Source organism: Felis catus, chromosome F2 (genome assembly GCF_018350175.1).
Source record: "Felis catus isolate Fca126 chromosome F2, F.catus_Fca126_mat1.0, whole genome shotgun sequence".
Lineage (NCBI taxonomy): Eukaryota > Metazoa > Chordata > Mammalia > Carnivora > Felidae > Felis > Felis catus.
Window position 1 is genome coordinate 23,405,915 of NC_058385.1, and position 19,901 is coordinate 23,425,815.

The 19,901-nt window shown below is 34.5% G+C and overlaps 1 protein-coding gene across 11 annotated transcripts in view; it reads right to left on the minus strand.

Moving 5' to 3' along the window:
• The window catches only part of STAU2 (staufen double-stranded RNA binding protein 2), a 311,608-nt gene that overhangs the window by 278,209 nt on the left and 13,498 nt on the right, over window positions 1-19,901 (minus strand). For 2 of the 11 annotated variants that reach the window (XM_045049923.1, XM_006943271.4), the window contains exon 4: window positions 2,948-3,076. The exons of the other annotated variants lie outside the window; for them this stretch is intronic. In XM_045049923.1, the coding sequence (XP_044905858.1) occupies window positions 2,948-2,987 (40 nt within the window). In that variant the 5' untranslated portion in view covers window positions 2,988-3,076. The remainder of the gene's footprint in view (window positions 1-2,947; window positions 3,077-19,901) is intronic. 11 annotated transcript variants of the gene reach the window in all.

Consider the following 19,901-nt stretch of genomic DNA (forward strand, 5'->3'; position numbering starts at 1 on the left):
TACATACCATGGCATTAAATAACTCAAGTACAATAGATAACACAGATAACTGAATATCAAAAAGCAAAAGAAAAATGACAATTTGTTAAAAATGAGAAATACTAAAGTCTGATAAAAATCAGCCAATTTTCAATAACAGTTTAATAGCATTTATACTACTATACAATTTTCACAACTCAACAATGCTACACATTCACCTTCTACAATGCAAAAATTATTAGCAGCACAGCAAGCATAATGTTACAATTTTATAGTGAAAAATTTTAATAGCATAGGCTTTTAATATATTAAAATGTGAGTAAAATGGTAAGTATAGGGGCACCTGGGTGGCTCAGTCAGTTAAGTATCTGACTCTTGATTTCTGCTCAGGTCATGATCTCGCACTCTGTGAAACAGAGGCCTCACATAGGATGCTGCGCTGCCAGCTTGGGATTCTCTCTCTCGCTCCCTCTCTGCCTTTCCCCTGCTTGCACACTCTCTCACTCTCGGAATAAATAAACATTTTTAAAAAATGGTAAGTTTATAGCTCTGTATACTTGTTTGGTTAGAAAACCTGATCTACGGGACGCCTGGGTGGCTCAGTCGGTTAAGCGTCCGACTTCAGCCAGGTCACGATCTCGCGGTCCGTGAGTTCGAGCCCTGCGTCAGGCTCTGGGCTGATGGCTCAGAGCCTGGAGCCTGTTTCCGATTCTGTGTCTCCCTCTCTCTCGGCCCCTCCCCCGTTCATGCTCTGTCTCTCTCTGTCCCAAAAATAAATAAACGTTGAAAAAAAAAATTTAAAAAAAAGAAAAAAGAAAACCTGATCTAAATCCTTTAAGAAAAGTACCAACTAATAACATGGTGTTAAACTTACATTCCATTAACTTTGATTCTCTGCTTCATAAAAAGAACATGCATCCAGTAAAACATTTTAATGTATAACTGAGGTTTTGGTGTGAAAGGTATGCAAATGCACGAAGGATCTCACTTAGGTAAAGCTTTATAACTAAAATTCAAAGGTTTAAACTTATTAAATTTACAACTAATTAGTCCTAGTTGTAACTGTTTATTTTACAAAATGGTTAGAACTTTATTTTGAATAGATATTCCTCTATCTAATCAGAAATCTTATTAGTATTAACTACTTGACAGAGTAGAGCAATAATTAAAAGTTAGACCAAAATTTTAATGAAGCATTTATCAAACTACAAAACAAATTGGTCTATAAAAGTTGAGATCCACAAATTAGCTTTCTATCTAACTTTTTAGAAAAGTCAACATTGCAAAAAGTGAGAAATACATACAATGTTGCACAGGTATACATTTTCAAGAGACCTAAGAATGTCCTCCCTAAAGATATTTTGAAATAGGCTTCAAGTCAGTTAGGTGGCTGGAACAGAAGTCTACTTAGAAGTAAATAAAATTAATGATAATGGGCATTGAGGAGGGCATTTATTGGAATGAGCACTGGGTGTTGTAGTAAGCCAATTTGACAATAAATTAGATTTTTAAAAACTTTTTAAATTAAAAAATAAAATATTTACCTCATATGCAAAAAAATAATTAAATTACTTTAATGATAATGGATTTCACAATCTAAGTCTTGACCATTTTGAGAGAGCAACTGCCCTATGATGGTTAGGATCCTGTTTGGACATCTCTGCCACTTACTGATAGCTATATGACTTTGAGAAAGTACCGAAAACTCACTTTCCTAGACAGCAAAACAGAAATAATAGTTGTTTTTATACTACTATATAATAGTATGAGTTGAATGAGATGATGCAAGACACACAATGACAAGAATCTATTATTATTCTGATTAAAAACAATTTGTTAAAACATCATCAAATTATGAAAACATTGATACAGTTTTTATAAACCCTTTTTCACAGCCTTCCAAACTAAAATATTCTAGCTTAAAATGTTCTAGGGGCACCTGGGTGGCTCAGACAGTTAAGAGTCCAACTCTTGGTTTTGGCTCAGGTCATGAATTTCACAGCTCGTGGGATCAAGCCCTGCATCAGGCTCTGCACCCACAGAGCCTGCTTGGGATTGTCTCTCCCTCTCTCTCTGCCTCTTCCTTGTTCTCTCTCTCTCTCTCTCAAAAAATAAACTTAAATCTGTTAGGATACACTGATTTTATTCATACAAATAGACTTCTTTAACATTCTGTAAGAAACATGTATTTGTTATGTTTTCCATTGACTTATAACATCAGAAGTTTGTTTCCTCTGAAAAATTCCCAGCTGTGATATAAAAAAACATTTTTGTCATATTTGTTTTGGAATATTCTATTTTTGTTGATATGAAATTTGTTTACATGTAATTCTCCATAACTTTGGTGAGTAACACTGGTAAACAGATATTTAACAGTACCAGCAGAGGCAACAAAAAGTAGATATACTCTATTCTTTTTGAGATATACCCTACTTTTTATATCTTTATGAAATGTCCTCTCTGGGACTTAAATCTTCACACTATATGAAAATAATGTAGCTCAGACTTTTCAATCAACAAGCAAAAATCCCTGTCCCAAAAGAGCTCAGAAGGGTACAAGAAACAGATACATATAATAAACAAATACAATACTACAATGTAAGTGCTACAATAAGGCTGTTACAGGGACTTCTTAGGGGGAGGAGGGATTAAAAGGCAGGTTTTAAGAGGTGGTGATTATATTAAAGAAAGTGGGAATTCACCAAGCTAGCAAGGGGAGAAGAGAGAAAGACAATCCAAGCCTGTCTAAGCACACATGCAGGAGAAAGCACAGAAAACATCACATTCCATCAAATACAAGTAGATTATTAGCAGAAAATAGAATGCATAGAAGGAAAGCGCAGAAAAAACTGACCAGAATCCATCAAAACACCAAAAGTTTCCTAAGCCAGAACTCACAATAGCAACATTTTTAAAGTAGTTAAATTGCAGCCAGAGCTGTTGCTAATAAAGTCTTGGTCTACCTCACCTGCCAAGGCAAGTCTCTCCACAGAAGAATCCGTTTCCATCCCTGGTCCCAGAAATGACTTGGACACAGTGTCTATGTCTCTTTGCTGGCTTCCCTTCCCCTATGCCCTGCTATTGGAAGTGACTCATCCTAATTCCCAAGTAAATAAAGGGGGGGGAAAAAAAAAACACAGAGTCAAAAAAGCAAAGATATTTACCTTCTACAGGTTCTTGCCTTCTAGGAGAAATAGAATTACTTATCCATATTTATAACTAAAACAAACCTTATAACTTCAAATTAGACTATAACCTAAGGTTGTCCAAGCAAAATCACTATCCAAGAATCAAACTCCTCTGATATAATTGCCTATTAGGGAAAAATTTAAGTTCCTACCTCATATAAACACAAAAATAAATTCCCTAAGTATTAAAATGCAAATATAAAAATAGGGCAAAAGCACAAGAAACTGGCTAAATACTTGTCATAATCCTGTAAGGCAGAAGGCTTTTCTAGATAAGAAGAGAAACCTAGAAGCTACAGTGGGATAAACTGACAGATTTAACAACATAAAAATATAAAACTTCCATAGAGCAAAACATACCATAAATGATGCTAAAAATGTCTACAAACTGGAGAAATACTTGCAACATGTAAAGAAAAATTGTTTAACAACTATAAAATACAAAGATGATATGAATCGATTTTTTAATCCAATAGGAATAGGGACAAAGGTATGCACAATCAACTCACAATATAATTTGAGTGAACACATCTATTCAAAAAACTAACGTCTAAACAAATAAAAAATCGAATTCCAGTGAAATGTAACTTACCATATTAAACTGATATATATATGAAAAAATGATCATGTAAGTATTGGCCAGGATGTGGGAAAATGGATGCAAACTCTACCGATGCAAATATAACTTAGTACAAACCTTCTAGTGAGCAATCTGACAATACTGTTTATAGTTTCATTTGCATCTATCTTTAAAACAGCAATTCTACAGACTCACATAAAATATACACAGTGACAATCTGTATAGCAAGACTGTATTACCAAGAATTATAAACAAGCTAAATATTTACCTATCAATAAGTAATTAAATAAACTACAATGGGATGTGCAACCTTGCAAAGATGAGGTACAGAGCTTATGCACTGACATGGCAAACATTACAAGAGGTCAAAAGAAAAACAGATACAACAGCCTACTGTCTAGTCTTATTTTTATTTTTTTACATCAAACATGTGCCTGTGTATTACGGGAGAAATGGAACTGGCAGGGAACAGAGGGACTCTTCACTTTCTACTTTCAAGTATCCCACTGTTCTACCTTTTTTACACTAAACATACAGATTAAGCTTTGTATTAAAGAAGTTATTTTACAAAGTCATACCAAAAGTAGGGAATGATTTATAGTGTAAAAGTCTTAGACTCTAATTGTTGTTGTCCTTTCTAGTCTTTATAGGGCCACCACGGTTCTGTAAACAAGAAGATGCTCAAGAACCTAACTTAAAACAGGCCGTGTCATGTCTACAATCCCTAACTTTTACAAAGGAAACCACCTTGGGATTTAAACACAGCTAAAATATGGCAGCCTTACCAACATTTGATATGGTTAGCCTTCATAACTTTAGTTATTCTAATAGCTGTGTAATGGTATCTCACTGTGGTTTTAATTTGCATTTCCCTACTGACTACTGATGTTGATCATCTTTTCATCTTTGACACACTCTCTGTATTTATCCTACAGTGAAGTGTCCACCTGAATATTTTACCCATTTTTAATTAGGTTATTTTTCTTATTGTTTTATTTGTAGAGTTCTTTATATAATCCAAATATGAGTCATTAATCAGTTATATGTTTCACAAAGATTTTCTCCCACAATGTGTCATCTCTTTTCATTCTCTTACCAGTGTCTTTCGAAGAGCAGACTTTAATAAAATCTAGTTTATCAACTTATCCATTTATATATTATGCTCTTGGTGTTGTATCTAAGAAATCATTACCTAGTTCAGGGCTCTAAGATTTTCTCCTAAGTTTTCTTCTACAAGCTTTATAGTTTTAGGTTGCACATTTAAGTCCCTGAGCCATTTTGAATTAATTTTCATATATGTTGCAAAGTATGGATTCAATTCCATTTTTTATATATTAATATCCAATGCTCAAGCAGTATATGTGAAAAACACTTGTATTTTTTCCACTGTATTGCTTTTTATGGCTTTGTCAAAATCAATTATTTACATCTAAGTGGGCTTACTTCTGGACTACCTCTTATGTTTCATTGATTTATTTGTCTATCTTTATGCCAATGCTATTTTTACTGCAGCTTTATGGTATTTCTTTTTTAATTTTTTTTTACCATTTATTTATTTTAGAGAGACAGAGAGAGGCAGAGCATGAGCAGGGGAGGGGGGAGAGAGAGAATCTGAAAGCAGGCTCCAGGCTCTGAGCTGTTTGTTAGCACAGAGCCTGACGCAAGGTTCAAACCCATAAACTGCAAGACCATGACCTGAGCTGAAGTCAGACGCTCAACCGACTGAGCCACCCAGGCGCCCCTATAGTATTTCTTGAAATTAGGTAGTATTGTCCCCCAACACTGTTCTTTTTCACATTTATTTTGGCTATTCTAAATTCTCATATTTACATATGAATTTTATTTTAGGCAAACATGCCTGCAAAAATTAGAGAAGTCCCTTGAATCTATAGATTAATTTGGTGAAAATCAACATTTTAACAACGTTGAGTTTTCCAACTCATGTACAAGATATACAACTAATTCTCATTACTGGAATAATAATATCTAATGATAATTATGTTCTAGAATGTCACCATGAACAGTGAATTATCAAATACCAAACCATTGCTGCTAGGGAAAGACAGGTTCCTACATACCTCTGGTCATGAAATTGTTCTCAATCAATACATAACCTAGTTTTACATGTGTTTCTGGTTGAAGACCCCCTATCTAGTATATATCGTTGATTCATTAACACTAAACTCAGAGCTGACAGCACTGTAACCTTTGCCTGAACAAAGCTTATCTAAATACATGTATCTTCTCCATAAGGTACATTACAACTTTCTTATGCTTAGGAAGACTACAAAGCACTTCCATGCTTAGGAGCCATTTTAAACAGCTAAATCACCAACAAAAAAACCCACAAAAATGCTAAAAATGTGGCACTAAATAAACCAAGGACACCTGCTTAATGCATGACAGCTAGAACAAGAAAACAGAATGTCACCTTGTTCATCCTGAATTCAGACTGCGCATATCGGGCAACTCAAATTTTGTGCCACTCTGCAAAGCACTCCAAGTATTGATTTGGGGATTAGAAATAAATTTCAGCAAATAGGTCAACTCAAAACACAGAATCTGTGGAACGCCTGGGTGGCTCAGTCGGTTAAGCGTCCAACTTCGGCTCGGGTCATGATCTCATGGTTCCCTGGTTCGAGCCCCACATTGAGCTCTGTGCTGACAGCTCAGAGCCTGGAGCCTGCTTCAGATTCTGTGTCCCTCTTTCTGCCCCTCACCCACTCGCACTGTGTCTCACTGTCTCTCAAAAATAAACATTAAAAAGAAAATACAGGGGCGCCTGGGTGGCTCAGTCGGTTGAGCGACCGACTTCGGCTCAGGTCATGATCTCATGGTTTGTGAGTTCAAGCCCCGCGTCGGGCTCTGTGCTGGCAGCTCGGAGCCTGGAGCCTGCTTCTGATTCTGTGTCTCCCTCTCTCTCTCCTCTCCCCAGCTCATGTTCTGTCTCTTTCTGTCTCAGAAATAAATATTTAAAAAAAAATTTTTTTAATAAAAATAAAAAGAAAATACAAAATCTGTGAATAAGGAACAACTGTATCTCTCAATTTATTTCAGTATCCTTCGCTTTCTCTCAACAGTATTTTGTAGTTCTCAATTTTCTTTAACATATTTTGTTAGATTAATCAGTATTTCATATTTTTGTATTGTTGTAAATGGTATTTTTTACTTGAACTTCTGATTGTTCCTTGCTACTTTATAGAAACACAACTGATTTTTGTATATTAATCTTGTATCCTTAAACTCATTCAACTGGTGCTAATAGTATTGTGAGATTTTTACATATACAGTCAGGTCATCTGTGAATAAGGATAGTTTTATTCCTTCCTTTCTCATGTGAATAACATTTTTTTCTTCCCTGATTGCACTAGCTAGAACCTCAGGGCAATATTCAATAAGATGGTAAAAATAAACATCTCTCTCTTCTTCCTTATATCATAAAGAAAGTATTTAACCTTTCACCGGTAAGTACAATGTCAGCAAATTAGGTTTGTCATGAATGTCCATTATCAGATTGAGGAATCCCACTTCTATTCTTAGTTTTGTAAAGGTTTTTTTTTTTTTTTTCAATCAGGAAGGTTACTGGATTAGTCAAGTGATTTTTCCACACCATGATTTTTACTTGTTAGTTTGTAAATATGGTGAATTATATGGGTTTTTTTGAATGTTAAGCCAACCTTGCATTCCTGGGATAAACCCCAAGTGGTCATGACATATTAACCTTTTAATACACAGTTGAATTTGATTTGCTGAAATTTGGCTTAAATGTTTTGCATCTATGCTTGCAAGCAGTATTATTCTAAAGTTCTCTTATGATGTCTTTGTCTGGTTCTGGTTCCCCAGCAATGCTGGCATCATAGGCTTTGGAAAATATTCCCTCCACTTCAAATATTTTAGAAAAGATGATACAGAAATGATAGTATTTCTTCCTATAGTGTTTTGTGCAATTCACCAATGAAACTAGTTGGACCTGGAGCTTTCTTTGTGGGCAGACTTTTAACTACAATTTCAATTTCTTTAAATCATAGGGAGCTATTCAGATTATCTACTATTTTCTTCTGCTTCCTTTGAGATTAAATTACTCTTCTTTTTTCTAGTTTTTTAAGATAGAAGCTGAAGTCATTTGAGATTTGTCTTCTTTTCTAATACAGATATTTAGAGCTATAGATTTCCCTCTGTTTTAGCATTATCTTTTAAAATGCTGTTTCTATCCTCATTCAGTTTAAAATATTTACCAATTTCTTTTTTGATTTCTTCTAACAATGGATTATTTATAAACATGCTATTTAATTTCCAAACATTTGGGAAATTTTCCAAGGATCTTTCTATTAATGATTTCTAATTTAATTCCACTGTGGTCTGGGAGATTCTTTATGAATTCAATCCTTTTGAATTTATTGACACTTCTTTTATAGCCCAATCTTGGTAAATATAGTCTATCTTGGTAAATGTTCAGTGTAAACTTCTGAACAAATGTATTTTCTGCTCTTCTTGAGTAGAGTGTTCTCTAAATCCAGTTAGGTCAAGTTGAATTGAATTCTCAACTCAACAACTCAACTGTATCTTTGGTAATTTTCTGCCCACTTGTTATATCCATTATTGAGAGGGGTGACTGAAATCTCTGGCTATAATTGTGAATTTCTCTTTGCATTTCTGCTCATTTTGTTTTGCATGTTTTGAAGCTCGGTTTAAGTGTATAAACATTAAGCCTGCTATGTCCTCTTGATTAAATGACCCCATTATTATGAAATGATCTTCTTTACCCCAGATAATACTGCAAGTTCCTTCGTCTGAAATTAATAAACTCAGTCCAAGTTTCTTTCAACTAGGTTAACATGTTACATCTTTTTCTACTTTTTTACTTTTAATCTATTTGTGTTTATAGTTAAAAGTACTTCTTATAGCCAAGTAAATGGTTGGATCTTTTTATTCAATCTTGGCCTTTAAATAGGGATGTTTAGAATATTTATATTTGTACTTAATATGGTTATTCATAATAACATATCATCTTACTATTTATTTTATACAGTATTTGTCCCAAATGATTTTTCCCTTTTCATGTTGTCATGACTTCTATTGTATTAATTTCTGCATGATTAAATTCTACTTTGGCTTATTAGTTATGACTGTTTTCCTATTTTAGTGGCTGCATTAGAGTTTACAATATAGATCTCTAACTTATCACAGTCTACCTTTAAATGATCTACCATCTAATGTAGAGTATAAGAATCTCTATATTTCCTTTTTTCCCTCAGCCTTTACGCTGTTATCTGGCATTTTACTTTTATGTATGTTATAAACCATACAATAGCTTGTTAATATTTTTACTTTAAGCAAATATATTTTAAAGAGATTAAATAAGAAACAAATTCTAGGGGCTCCTGGGTGGCTCAGTCAGTTGACTGACTCTTGATTTTGGCTTAGGTCATGATACTAGGGTCATGGAATCAAGCCCCATGTCAGGCTCTGTGCTGAGCATGAACCTGCTTGGGATTCTCTCTCTCTCTGCCCTTCTGCCCCTCTCCCCCACTCACACTCTCTCTTTAAAATAAAATCCTTTAAAAAAAATAACAAATTCCATATATTTACCCAAGTAGTTACCATTTCTTGTGGGTCTTTTGGCTTTGTTTTTATTTTTATTCAACTCGTATCAGTTTCCTGCTGTCTGTAGGACATACTTTAAAATCTTCCTTAAGGGGGGGGTGGGGGAAGAGGGTGTTAGCAATTAATTTCTTCAGCTTCTCTGTGTTTGAAAATAAATTTTCAACATGTTTGTTTCTGAAACATATTTTTGCCAGGTACAGAATCCTAGGTTGATTTTTTTCATCTTTCAATACATTAAACATATTATTCCACTGTTTTCTTGCTTATATTGTTTCTGACAAGAAATCTAATGTCATCTTTATCTTTGTTCCTATGCACACAACTTGATCATGTCTATTTTTTCTCTGACTTTTAAGATTTTCTCTTTATCATTTGTATTTGGTAATTTGATTATGATAAGCCTCGGGGTAGTTTCCTTTATATTTCTTAAACTTGGTAGCTCATGGAACTTGTTTATGGTTGTATCTTAATAAAATTTATTTGGGAAGTTCTGGTTTGTGGTTTCATCTTAATAAAATTTATTTGGTGGCACATGGATGGCTCAGTCAGTTAAGTGTCCGACTTCAGCTCAGGTCATGATCTCATGGTTCATGGGTTCGAGCCCCACACTGGGTTCTGTGCTGACAGCTCAGAGCCTGGAGCCTGCTTCAGATTCTTTGTCTCCCTCTCTCTCTGCCCTTCCCCCACTTGTGCTCTGTCTCTGTCTGTCTCTCAAAAAAAAACATTAAAAAAAAGTTTAAAAAAATAAATAAAAATAAATAAACATTAAAAGGCATTTGAAAAAAACTTATTTGGAAAGTTTTTGGCAACTACTTCTGGAAGTATATACACACTTAATCTTTTTCCTGCAAGATCTAATCTGTGATTTATCTCATCCACTATACTTTTCATCTCAGATGTAGTTTTTTATCTTTAAAAGTTCTATATGGATCTTTTTGCATCTTATATGTTTCTTACTTTCTGAACATATGGAATATAATTATAACAAATAGTTTTAAAATCCTCAGTTAATTCTATCATCTGTATCAATTCTGTGCCCCCATGATAGATTATTCTCATGTTTTTATGTTCCTGTGCATCTATGGGAATCTTTAACTGAATGACACGCACTTGTGTGCTGGTGTTTCCCAGCCCTATAAATATTCCTGAACTTTGTTCTGGGATGCAGTTAAGTAACTTGGAAATATATTGTTTCTTTCAAGACTTGCTGTTATAATTTGCAACTCAGTTCCAGAGCAACATCTCCTCAACCAGGGGAATGTGGCAAGCTCCACACCTCAGTTGCCACTGCTTGTGCCACATCCTGGTAAGTCTCTCTATGCAACAGACTAGGGCAATTGCAGGCTCACCTCACTTGTTTCTTATCACTCAGAGATCCCTGACTCTCATTGCTTCACATGCAGTGTCTTCAGAACTGTTATTTTATGTACTTAGTTTTATGGAACAGGGAGTTGTTTCATGATAAGTATAAATAAAGTCCCTATTACTACATATGAGCCAGATGCAATCTGTACTTTTAGTCTATCTTTATCTTTATATTCAAAGTTTCTCAACACCATATATTTGACAACTGCTTTTCTAGCCAATCTGAGTATCTGCCTTTTAACTAGATTTAGATCATTTATATTTAATGTAATTATCAAAAAGAGATCTAAATATACTATTTTGCTATTTTTGTTTCATCTCCTGTTTATTCCTTTTTTTCATCTTTACCTACTTTCTTGTGGACTGATTAGGTTTTAATATTCAATTCATCTCCCCTATAGCTTATAAGTTATTTTTCTTTTTTTACAGCAATTGCTCTAAAATATACACATTTCAAATAAATATTATGCCCCTTTGTATATGGTATAAGGACCTAACAATACCATACTTCCCATTCTCCTGTACCATTCTTTATGCTACTGACACCAATCTACTTCTATGTATACTATAAGCCACCAATTCATTGTTATTACTTTTGATTTAATTAATCAACTCTTTTGAAAAGTTTAAAAATGCAGAAAATGTCTTACATTTACTCCATATTTTACCATTTCTTACACTCTTCATTCCTTTTCACAGATCCAAATTTCCATCTGTTAGTAATTTTTCTATTGCCTAAATAACTTCAAGACCTCTTGCAGTGCAAGTCTGCTAAAAATAAATTCTCTCAAATTGTTTCTCAAATCATATACCTGGATAAGGAATTGACACCTATAATACATAAAGAACCCTTACATCTCAACAACAAAAAATAAATCCCAATCAAAAAATGGGGGAGTCTTTTGGGTTTTCTATGTATAGTATTCTGTCATCTTCAGGTGGTGACCATTTTACTTATTCCTTTCCAATTTGGATGCCTTTTATTTCTTTTTCCTGCTAATTGCTGTGGCTAGGATTTCCAACACTATGTTGAATAAAAGTGGTGACAGTGGGCATCCTTGTCTTGTTCCTGATCTTAGAGGGAAAGCTTATAGCTGTTCACCACTGAGTATAATGGTAACTGTGTGTTTACTATATATGGCTTTTGTTATGTTGAGGTACATTCCCTCTGTAGCCACTTTGTTGAGAGTTTTTATCACAAATGTTTAAATTTGTCAAATGCTTTTTCTGCATCTATAAAGATGATCATGCAATTCTTTCCTTCATTTGGTTAATGTGTTGTACCATGTTGGTTGGCTGGTGGATGCTGAACCATTCCTTGCATCCCTTGAATAAATCCTAGTTGATCTTGGCTTATGATCCTTTCAATGTATTGTTGCATTCAGTTTGCTAACATTTTGTTGAGAATTTTTGCATCAATGTTCATATCAATGATGTTGCCCTATAATTTTTAAAAATCTTTTATATGGTATCCATGTCTGGGTTGTTATCCAGGTAATGCTAGCCTCATAAAATGAGTTTGGAAGTATTCCCTCCTCTTCAATTTTTTGGAAGAGTTTGAAAAGGATAGGTGTTAAATCTTTCTAAATTTTGGTAGAAGTCACCAGCAAAACTACCTGGTCTTGGGACTTTGGCTTGTTGGGAAGTTTTCCATTACTAATCAATCTCAGCATAACTGGTTCATTCAGATTTTCTATTTCTTCATGATTCAGTCCTGGAAGATAGTTGTTTCTAGGCATTTATCCATTTCTTCTAGGTTGTCCAATTTGTTAGCATATATTTCTTGTTAGTCTCTTACCCTTTGTACTGTGGTGTCAGTTTTAATTTCTCCTCTTGCATTTTGATTTTGATGATTAGAGCCTTCTCTTTTTTCTTGGTTATTAGTCTACCTAAAAATTTGTCAATGTTATCTTTTCAAATAATCAGCTCTTAGTTTTATTAATCTGTTCTATTGTTTCTGTCTCTTTCATTTAGTTCTGCTCTGGTTGCTATTATTTCTTTTCTTCTACTAACTTTGAGAGCTTTATTTGTTCTTTTTTTTCTAGCTCCCTTAGGTGCAAAGTTAGATTATTGGAGATTTTTGTTTCTTGAGGTAGTCCTATATTCCTATAATATTCCCTCTTAGAACTGCTTTTGCTGTATCCCAAAGATTTTGGTATATCATAGTTCTATTTTCATTTATCTCTCAGAATTTTTCTTATTTCTTTGATTTCTTCAATGGTCGTTGGGTAGCATGTTGTTTAACCTCCCCATCTTCAAGTTTTCTTCTTGTAATTGATTTCTAGTTTCATACCATTGTAATCAGAAAAGATGCTCAATAGAATTTAATCTTTTTTAATTTACTGAAGCTTAACTGGTGGCCTAACATGTGATCTAACCTAAAATGGCCTATGTGCACTTGAGAATAATGTTTGTTGTTGCTTTTATATAGAATGTTCTGTATATATTAAATCTATATGGTGTCATTTAAGGCTGAGGTTTCCTTATTAATTTGCTGTCTGGATGATCTATTCATTGATATAATGGGGTGTTAAAGTCCCCTACTATTTCGGTATTGCTATCAATTTCTCCCTTTAGATCTGTTAATATTTGCTTGATAAATCTTGATGTTCCTATGTTGGGTCCATATATATTTATTATGTCTTCTTTTTGGATTGACCCCTTTATCATTATGTAATGTCCTTCCTTGTCTATTATTATAATTTTTGTTTTAAAGTCAATTTTCTTTGCTAAAAGTGTAACCGTACTGCTTTCTTTCATTTTTTTTTAATAAGTTCTATGCCCACCATGGGGCTTGAACTCATTACCCTAAAATCAAGAGTTGCATGCTCCACCACCTGAGCCAGCTAGGCATCCTTCCAGTTTCTTTTAATTCCTATTTACATGGAATATCTTTCTCTATCCTTTCATTTTTAGTCTGTGTATGTCCTTATTTCTGAAGTGAGACTCTTGTAGGCAGCATATAGATGGGTCTTGCTTTTTTTTTTTTTTTAAATCCATTCAGCCACTGCATCTGTTGGTTGGAGAGTTTAGGCCATTTACTGAAAGCAACTATTGATAGGTGTGTACTTTTTTCAATTTTGTTCAGTCTACTGGCTGTTTTCATAGTTCCTCTGTGCCTTTCTTCTTTCTCTTCCATTGTGGTTTGATGGCTTTCTTTAGTGTTCTGTTCATCTTCCTTCTCATTCACTTTTGTGTATTTATTGTAACTTTTTGTTTTGTGGTTACCATGAAGTTCATATATAACTTACTATGTATATAATGGTCTGCTTTGAATTGATAGCAATTAAATTTACACATATTCCAAAACACATTTTCTCCACCCTGCCCACGTTTTATATTTTTCATGTCATGTTTTACATCATTTCATTCAGTCTTTAACTAATTAGCATAGTTTTATTTAATTTTACTATTTTTGTCTTTTTTTTAATTTTCTTTTTACATTTATTTTTTGAGAGACACAGAGAGACAGAGCACAAGTTGGGGAGGGGCAGAGACAGAAGGAGACACAGAATCCATAGCAGGCTCCAGGCTCCGTGATGTCAGCACAGAGCCCAACGTGGGGCTCGAACTCACAAACCGTGAGATCATGACCTGAGCCAAAGTCAGATGCTTAACCGACTGAGCCACCCAGGTGCCCCTATTTTTGTCTTTTTTTAAGCTTCAAACTTGCTTTGTAAGTGATTGATCCACTACCTTTACTATATATTTACCTTTTCCAGAGAGATTTTTACTTTCATACATTTGCTTGTTATTGCCACCTCTTTTCAGTTTAGAGAAGTCCCTTTAACATTTCTTGTAAATGTTATATATTTACTATATATTTACCTTTTCCAGAGAGATTTTTACTTTCATACATTTGCTTGTTATTGCCACCTCTTTTCAGTTTAGAGAAGTCCCTTTAACATTTCTTGTAAAGCTGGTTTAGTAGTGATGAACTCCTCTAGGTTTTGATTATCTGAACAATTCTTAATCTCTCCTTCAATTCTGAATGATAACCTTACCAACTAGAGAATTCTTGGTTGGCAGTTTTTTCTACTCAGCACTTTGAACATGTCATGCTGCTCTCTTCTAGCTTGCAAAGTTTCTGCTGAAAACTCTGCTGATAGCCTAATGACATTTCCCTTTTATGTAACAAGTTTTCTCCCGCTATTTTGAAGATTTTCTCTATAATTTTAATTACAATGTACCTTGATGTGGATCTCTTTGGGTTCATTTTATTTGGAATTCTCTCATGGACCTAGAAGTTTTCCACCATGATTTTTTCAGATAAGTTTTCTGCCCCTTTCTCTCTCTTTTCTTTCTAGGACCCAAATAAAGTGAATGTTATTCCACTTGATAGTGTCTGAAAGAAAAATCCCTTATCTTCATTTTCTTAACTTTTTTTTCTTCTTGCTAATGTGTCTACATGACTTCTATTGCTTTGCCATCCAGGTCAATGATCCAATATTCAGCTCATCCAGCTCATACAGTCTGTGTATTTTTCAGTTCAGTTATTTTACTCTTCAGCTCTGTAACTTTTGTTTGGACCTTTCTTACATTGTCTCTGTATGGAAGATCTCACTGTGTTCATCTATTCTTCTCCCAAGTTCAGTGAGCATCTTTATGACCATTACTTTAAATTCTTTATCAGGTTGGTTGTTTATCTCCATTTCATTAATGTCATTTTCTGGTGTTTTATCTTGTTCTTTCATTTGGAACATATTCTCTGTCTCCTCATTTTGCCTGACTCTTGTTTGTTTCTATGTATCAGGCAAATCAAATCACCTCTCCTAGTCTTGAAGGAGTGGCCTTGTGTAGAAGATGTCATATGTACCTCAAAAGCACAATTCCCTGTGTGGGCTGCCTGCACTGTCTACTGTGGCGGCACCATGTCTCCAGCACAGGGTGAATGAGGCTGACACCTGGCTCAGCTGCATGTGGCTGCGTGCGGCTTTCACCTGGTTGCAACACATGACTGCACTGTGGGAATGGGCAGGGTTCTCAGCTGGGTGTGCCCACTGTCTCCAGGAATTTGAGATATAGCTGCAAAGTGGTTCCCACCAGCACCAACATTAGCAAGGTAGGATGAGGTCACAAATACGGCACCTACCAATGCCTCCATCCCCAGAGAAAAGTCCCAACAGTTTCCTGACAGACGCTTTAAAATTACTAAGTGGGTCTTCTTCACAGAGGCACTTTTCAAATTGGTATTTTTGTGCTGATCCTGGGGTGAGTACATGTACTAATCCTTTAAGAGTGGGTTCTCCACTCCTATAGTTCTATGGTTTCTCTGGATATAATCCCAGTTGGTTTTCAAAGCCCAGTATTTGCATGGCTTGTCTCTGTTATGCAGGATCCAATGACTGGGATACCTGTTATGAATCACTAACCTCTGGTTCCTCAGGGAAAAGTTTTGTATTTTTTAGTTCCCTCCTGATTATATATTACACCTGGAATGTTTTTTTGTTTTGTTTTTTTGGGGGTTTTTGTTTTGTTTTGTTTTGGCAAGATGATGTTTCTGCCTCTTCTCTCCATCTCGAGGCTGTCTTTTTTGTCCTTTGTTGTAGAAACATATGTTGTAGAAACATTATTCCATATGTAGTTGTTTATTTGTTGTGGGAGGAGCAAGTTCAGGATCTTCCTACAGCACCATCTTTAATCATTCTTTAATCATTCTTCCATCTATAGGCATTTAGGCTGCTTCCATCATTTGTCTATTGTAAATAGTATTACTATGAACATGTGTGTACATATATAGGAGCACCTGTTTTCAGTTCTTTTGGATATACACCTAGGAATAGAATGGCTGGGTCATATACTAATTTTATGTTTAATATTTTAAAGAACTGCCAAATTGTTTTCCACGGGTGAATCATTTTACATTCCCACCAGCAATATACCTTTGTACATTGTTGTATCAACACTTTGCACCCTTGTACCAACACTTGTTACTGTTTTTGCCTTTTATTCTAGTCATCCTGGTTGGCATGAAGTGGTATGTCATTGTGGTTTTCATTTGCTTTGCCCTAATCACTAACAAGGTTGAGTATTTCTTCATATTGGTCATTTGTGTATCTTCTTTGGAGAATTGTCAATTTAAGTCTTTTGCCCATTTTTTAGTTGGGTTGTTTATACTTCTGTTGTTGAGTTTTCAGGGTTTTAGTTCTTATATTTAAGTCAATGATCCACTTAGAGTTAATATATCTTAAGTTTATTTATTTTGATAGAAAGGTGAGGGGGAGTAGGGGTCAGAGAGAGAGAGAGAGAGAGAGAATTGAGAATCCCAGACAGGCTCCGCACCAGCAGCAATGAACCTGACACAGAGCTCAAAGCCACAAACCATGAGATCATGACCTGAGCCAAAACCAAGAATAGGATGCTTAACCAACTGAGCCACCCAGGCACACACCCTCCTCCCAATTTGGAGTTAATATATTAATGCAGTGTGAGGTAGGGGTCTAAATGCATTCTTTTGCATGTGGGTATCTAGTTGTCCCAAAACTATTGTTAAAGAAATTTTTCTTTCTTGCATTGAGTGGTCATGGCACTCTTGTCAAAAATCATCTGTAGATAAAGATAGATAGATAGATAGATAGATAGATAGATAGATAGATAGTTTATTTCTCTCCTCTCAATTCTATTCCATTGGTTTATATGTCTATCCTTATGTCAGTACCACACTGTTTTGATTACTGTCACTTTATTAATATGTTTTGAAAGAGGGAAGTATGAGTCTTCCAACTCTGTTCTTTTTTAAGAATAGAGTTTTGGCTATTTGAGACCACTGCAAATAGACTACTTCATACGAATTTAAAAACCTGCTTTTCCAATTCTGCAAAAAGGTCACTAGAACTCTGACAGAGATCTCATTGAATCTGTACATTGTTTTGCATAGTATTGTCACCTCAACAATACTAAATCTTCCAATCTATAAACACATTTATTTAGATCTTCCATTTAATTAGATCTTCTTTAATTTCTTTCAACAATGTTTTATAGTTTACAGTGTATAAATGGTTCAACTCCTTAAATTTTTGGATATTATTAAATGAACAGTTTTCTTCTCCTTTTTGGATTGTTCACTGCTGGTATACAGAAACACAATTTGACTTTGTGTTTGATCCTGTACTTACAAATTTTCTGAATTTGTTTATTACCTCTAGTGGGTTTTCGTAGATTCTTTGGGATTTTCCATATATGGGATCATGTTATCTGCAAATACAAACAGTTTTACTTCTTCCTTCCCAATTTAAATGTCTTTTCTTTTTCTTGCCTAACTGCTCTGGCTATAACTCCTACCACAATGCTGAACAGCAGTGTGAAAATAGGCATCCTTGTCTTGCTTCTGATCATAGGGAAAAGTTTTGTCCTTTACCACTGAGTTGGATCCTTTACGACTGAGTTAGCTATGGGTTCTTCATAAATCCCTTTATCATCCTGAAGAATTTCCCTTCTCTTTCTAGTTTTGGAGTGTTTCTATTATAAACAGGTGTTATATTTTGTCAAAAGCCTTCCATATTAACTGGTGATGTTTGTTTTTTACCCTTCATCCTACTAATGCAGGGTATGATGCAGTTTGATTTTTCTATGTTGAACTGCCCTTGCATTCCCACTTGGGTAAATCCCACTCAGTCACGGTGTATAACCATTTAAATATACTGCTGGATTTAGTTTCTTATTGTTTTCTTGAGGATTTTTACATCAAATTCAAGGAATATTAATCTTCAGGTTTTTTTGTTTTGTTTTGTTTTGTTTTGTTTTGTTTCTCATGGTATCTGTTTGGCTTTGCTACCAGAGTAATGCTGGTCTCATAAAGTTAGGAAGTATTCTTTGTCATCTCATTTTTTGGAAGAGTTTGAAAGGATTAGTGTTAATTCTTCTTTAAATGTTTGGTAGAATTCACCAGTAATGCCATCTGGTCCTACAATTTTCGTGTTTGGAAGGGATTTGTTATTATTACTATTACTGGTTCAATCTATTTACTTGTTATAGGTCATATTTTCTATTGTTTAAGTTAGTTTTGGTAATCTGTGTTTCTAGGAATTTGTCCATTTCATGTAGATTACCCAAGCTGTTGAAATACAATTAATTGTTATAGTACTCTCTTATATCCTTCTTTATTTCTTTAAGGTCAGCAGCAACATCCCCACCTTCATTGCTGATTTTAGTTAGGTGTGACTTTGCTTTTTTTCCCCCTTTATCAGTCTGGTTTAGGTAAAGGTTTGTTAATTTTGTTGATCTTTTCAAAGAAAAGGTTTTGGTGTTGCTGATTCTCTATATTGTTTCCTATTCTCTATTTCACTTATCTTCCTTTAATCTTTATTATTTTCTTTCTTTGGTTCACTTTGGATTTAATTTGCTCCTCTGTTTCTAGTTTCCTTAAAGTAAGAAATTAGATTATTTGTTTCATTTCTTCTTTTTTAAATATAGGTATTCACTGCTATAAATTTCCCTGTAAGTACTACTTTTGCTGCATCTCATAAGTTATGGTATGCTGTGTTTCCATTTTCATTTGTTGGTAATAATTTTGGTTGGTAATAATTTTCTAATTTCCCCTGTGATTTTGACCTATTGGTTATTTATGAGTATGTTGTTTAATTTCTACATATTTTTGAGTTTTCAGGTATTCTTTGTTATTGATTTTGTAGCTTCATTCCACTGTGACTGAAGAAGATACTTTTATGGTTTCATAAATGTTTAAAATGTACTGAGAATTTTTTGTGGCCTAACATATGGACTATCCCTGGAGAATGTCACATGTGCACTTGAGAAAATGTGTATCCAGCTATTCCTGGGTGTTTTGTGTATGTCTATTAGGTCTAACTGGCTTACACTGTTGTTCAAGTCCTCTATTTCTTTACTGATCTGTCTAGATGCTCTATTCCTTATTCAAGGTGAGGCAAGCATTATAATTTTTGACTGAATGATGCAAACCATAAATTTTACATTGTTGGATTCTGAATTGTGTTGTATTTCTCTAGAGTTGGACTTTGTTCTGATGTACAGTTAAGTAACTTGGGATCACTTGAAGCCTTCTGAGGACTCTTCCCAATGCCTCATGTATTAGAAGGTCTTTAGACTCTAGATGGTCTAGACACAAACTATTCTCAGCTCTGTATGAGTTCCGGAAATTGTTTTCTTCACTGCTTTCCAGTCATTCTTTCCCTGACTTTGAATAAGTCTTGTCATGCATCTACAGATCA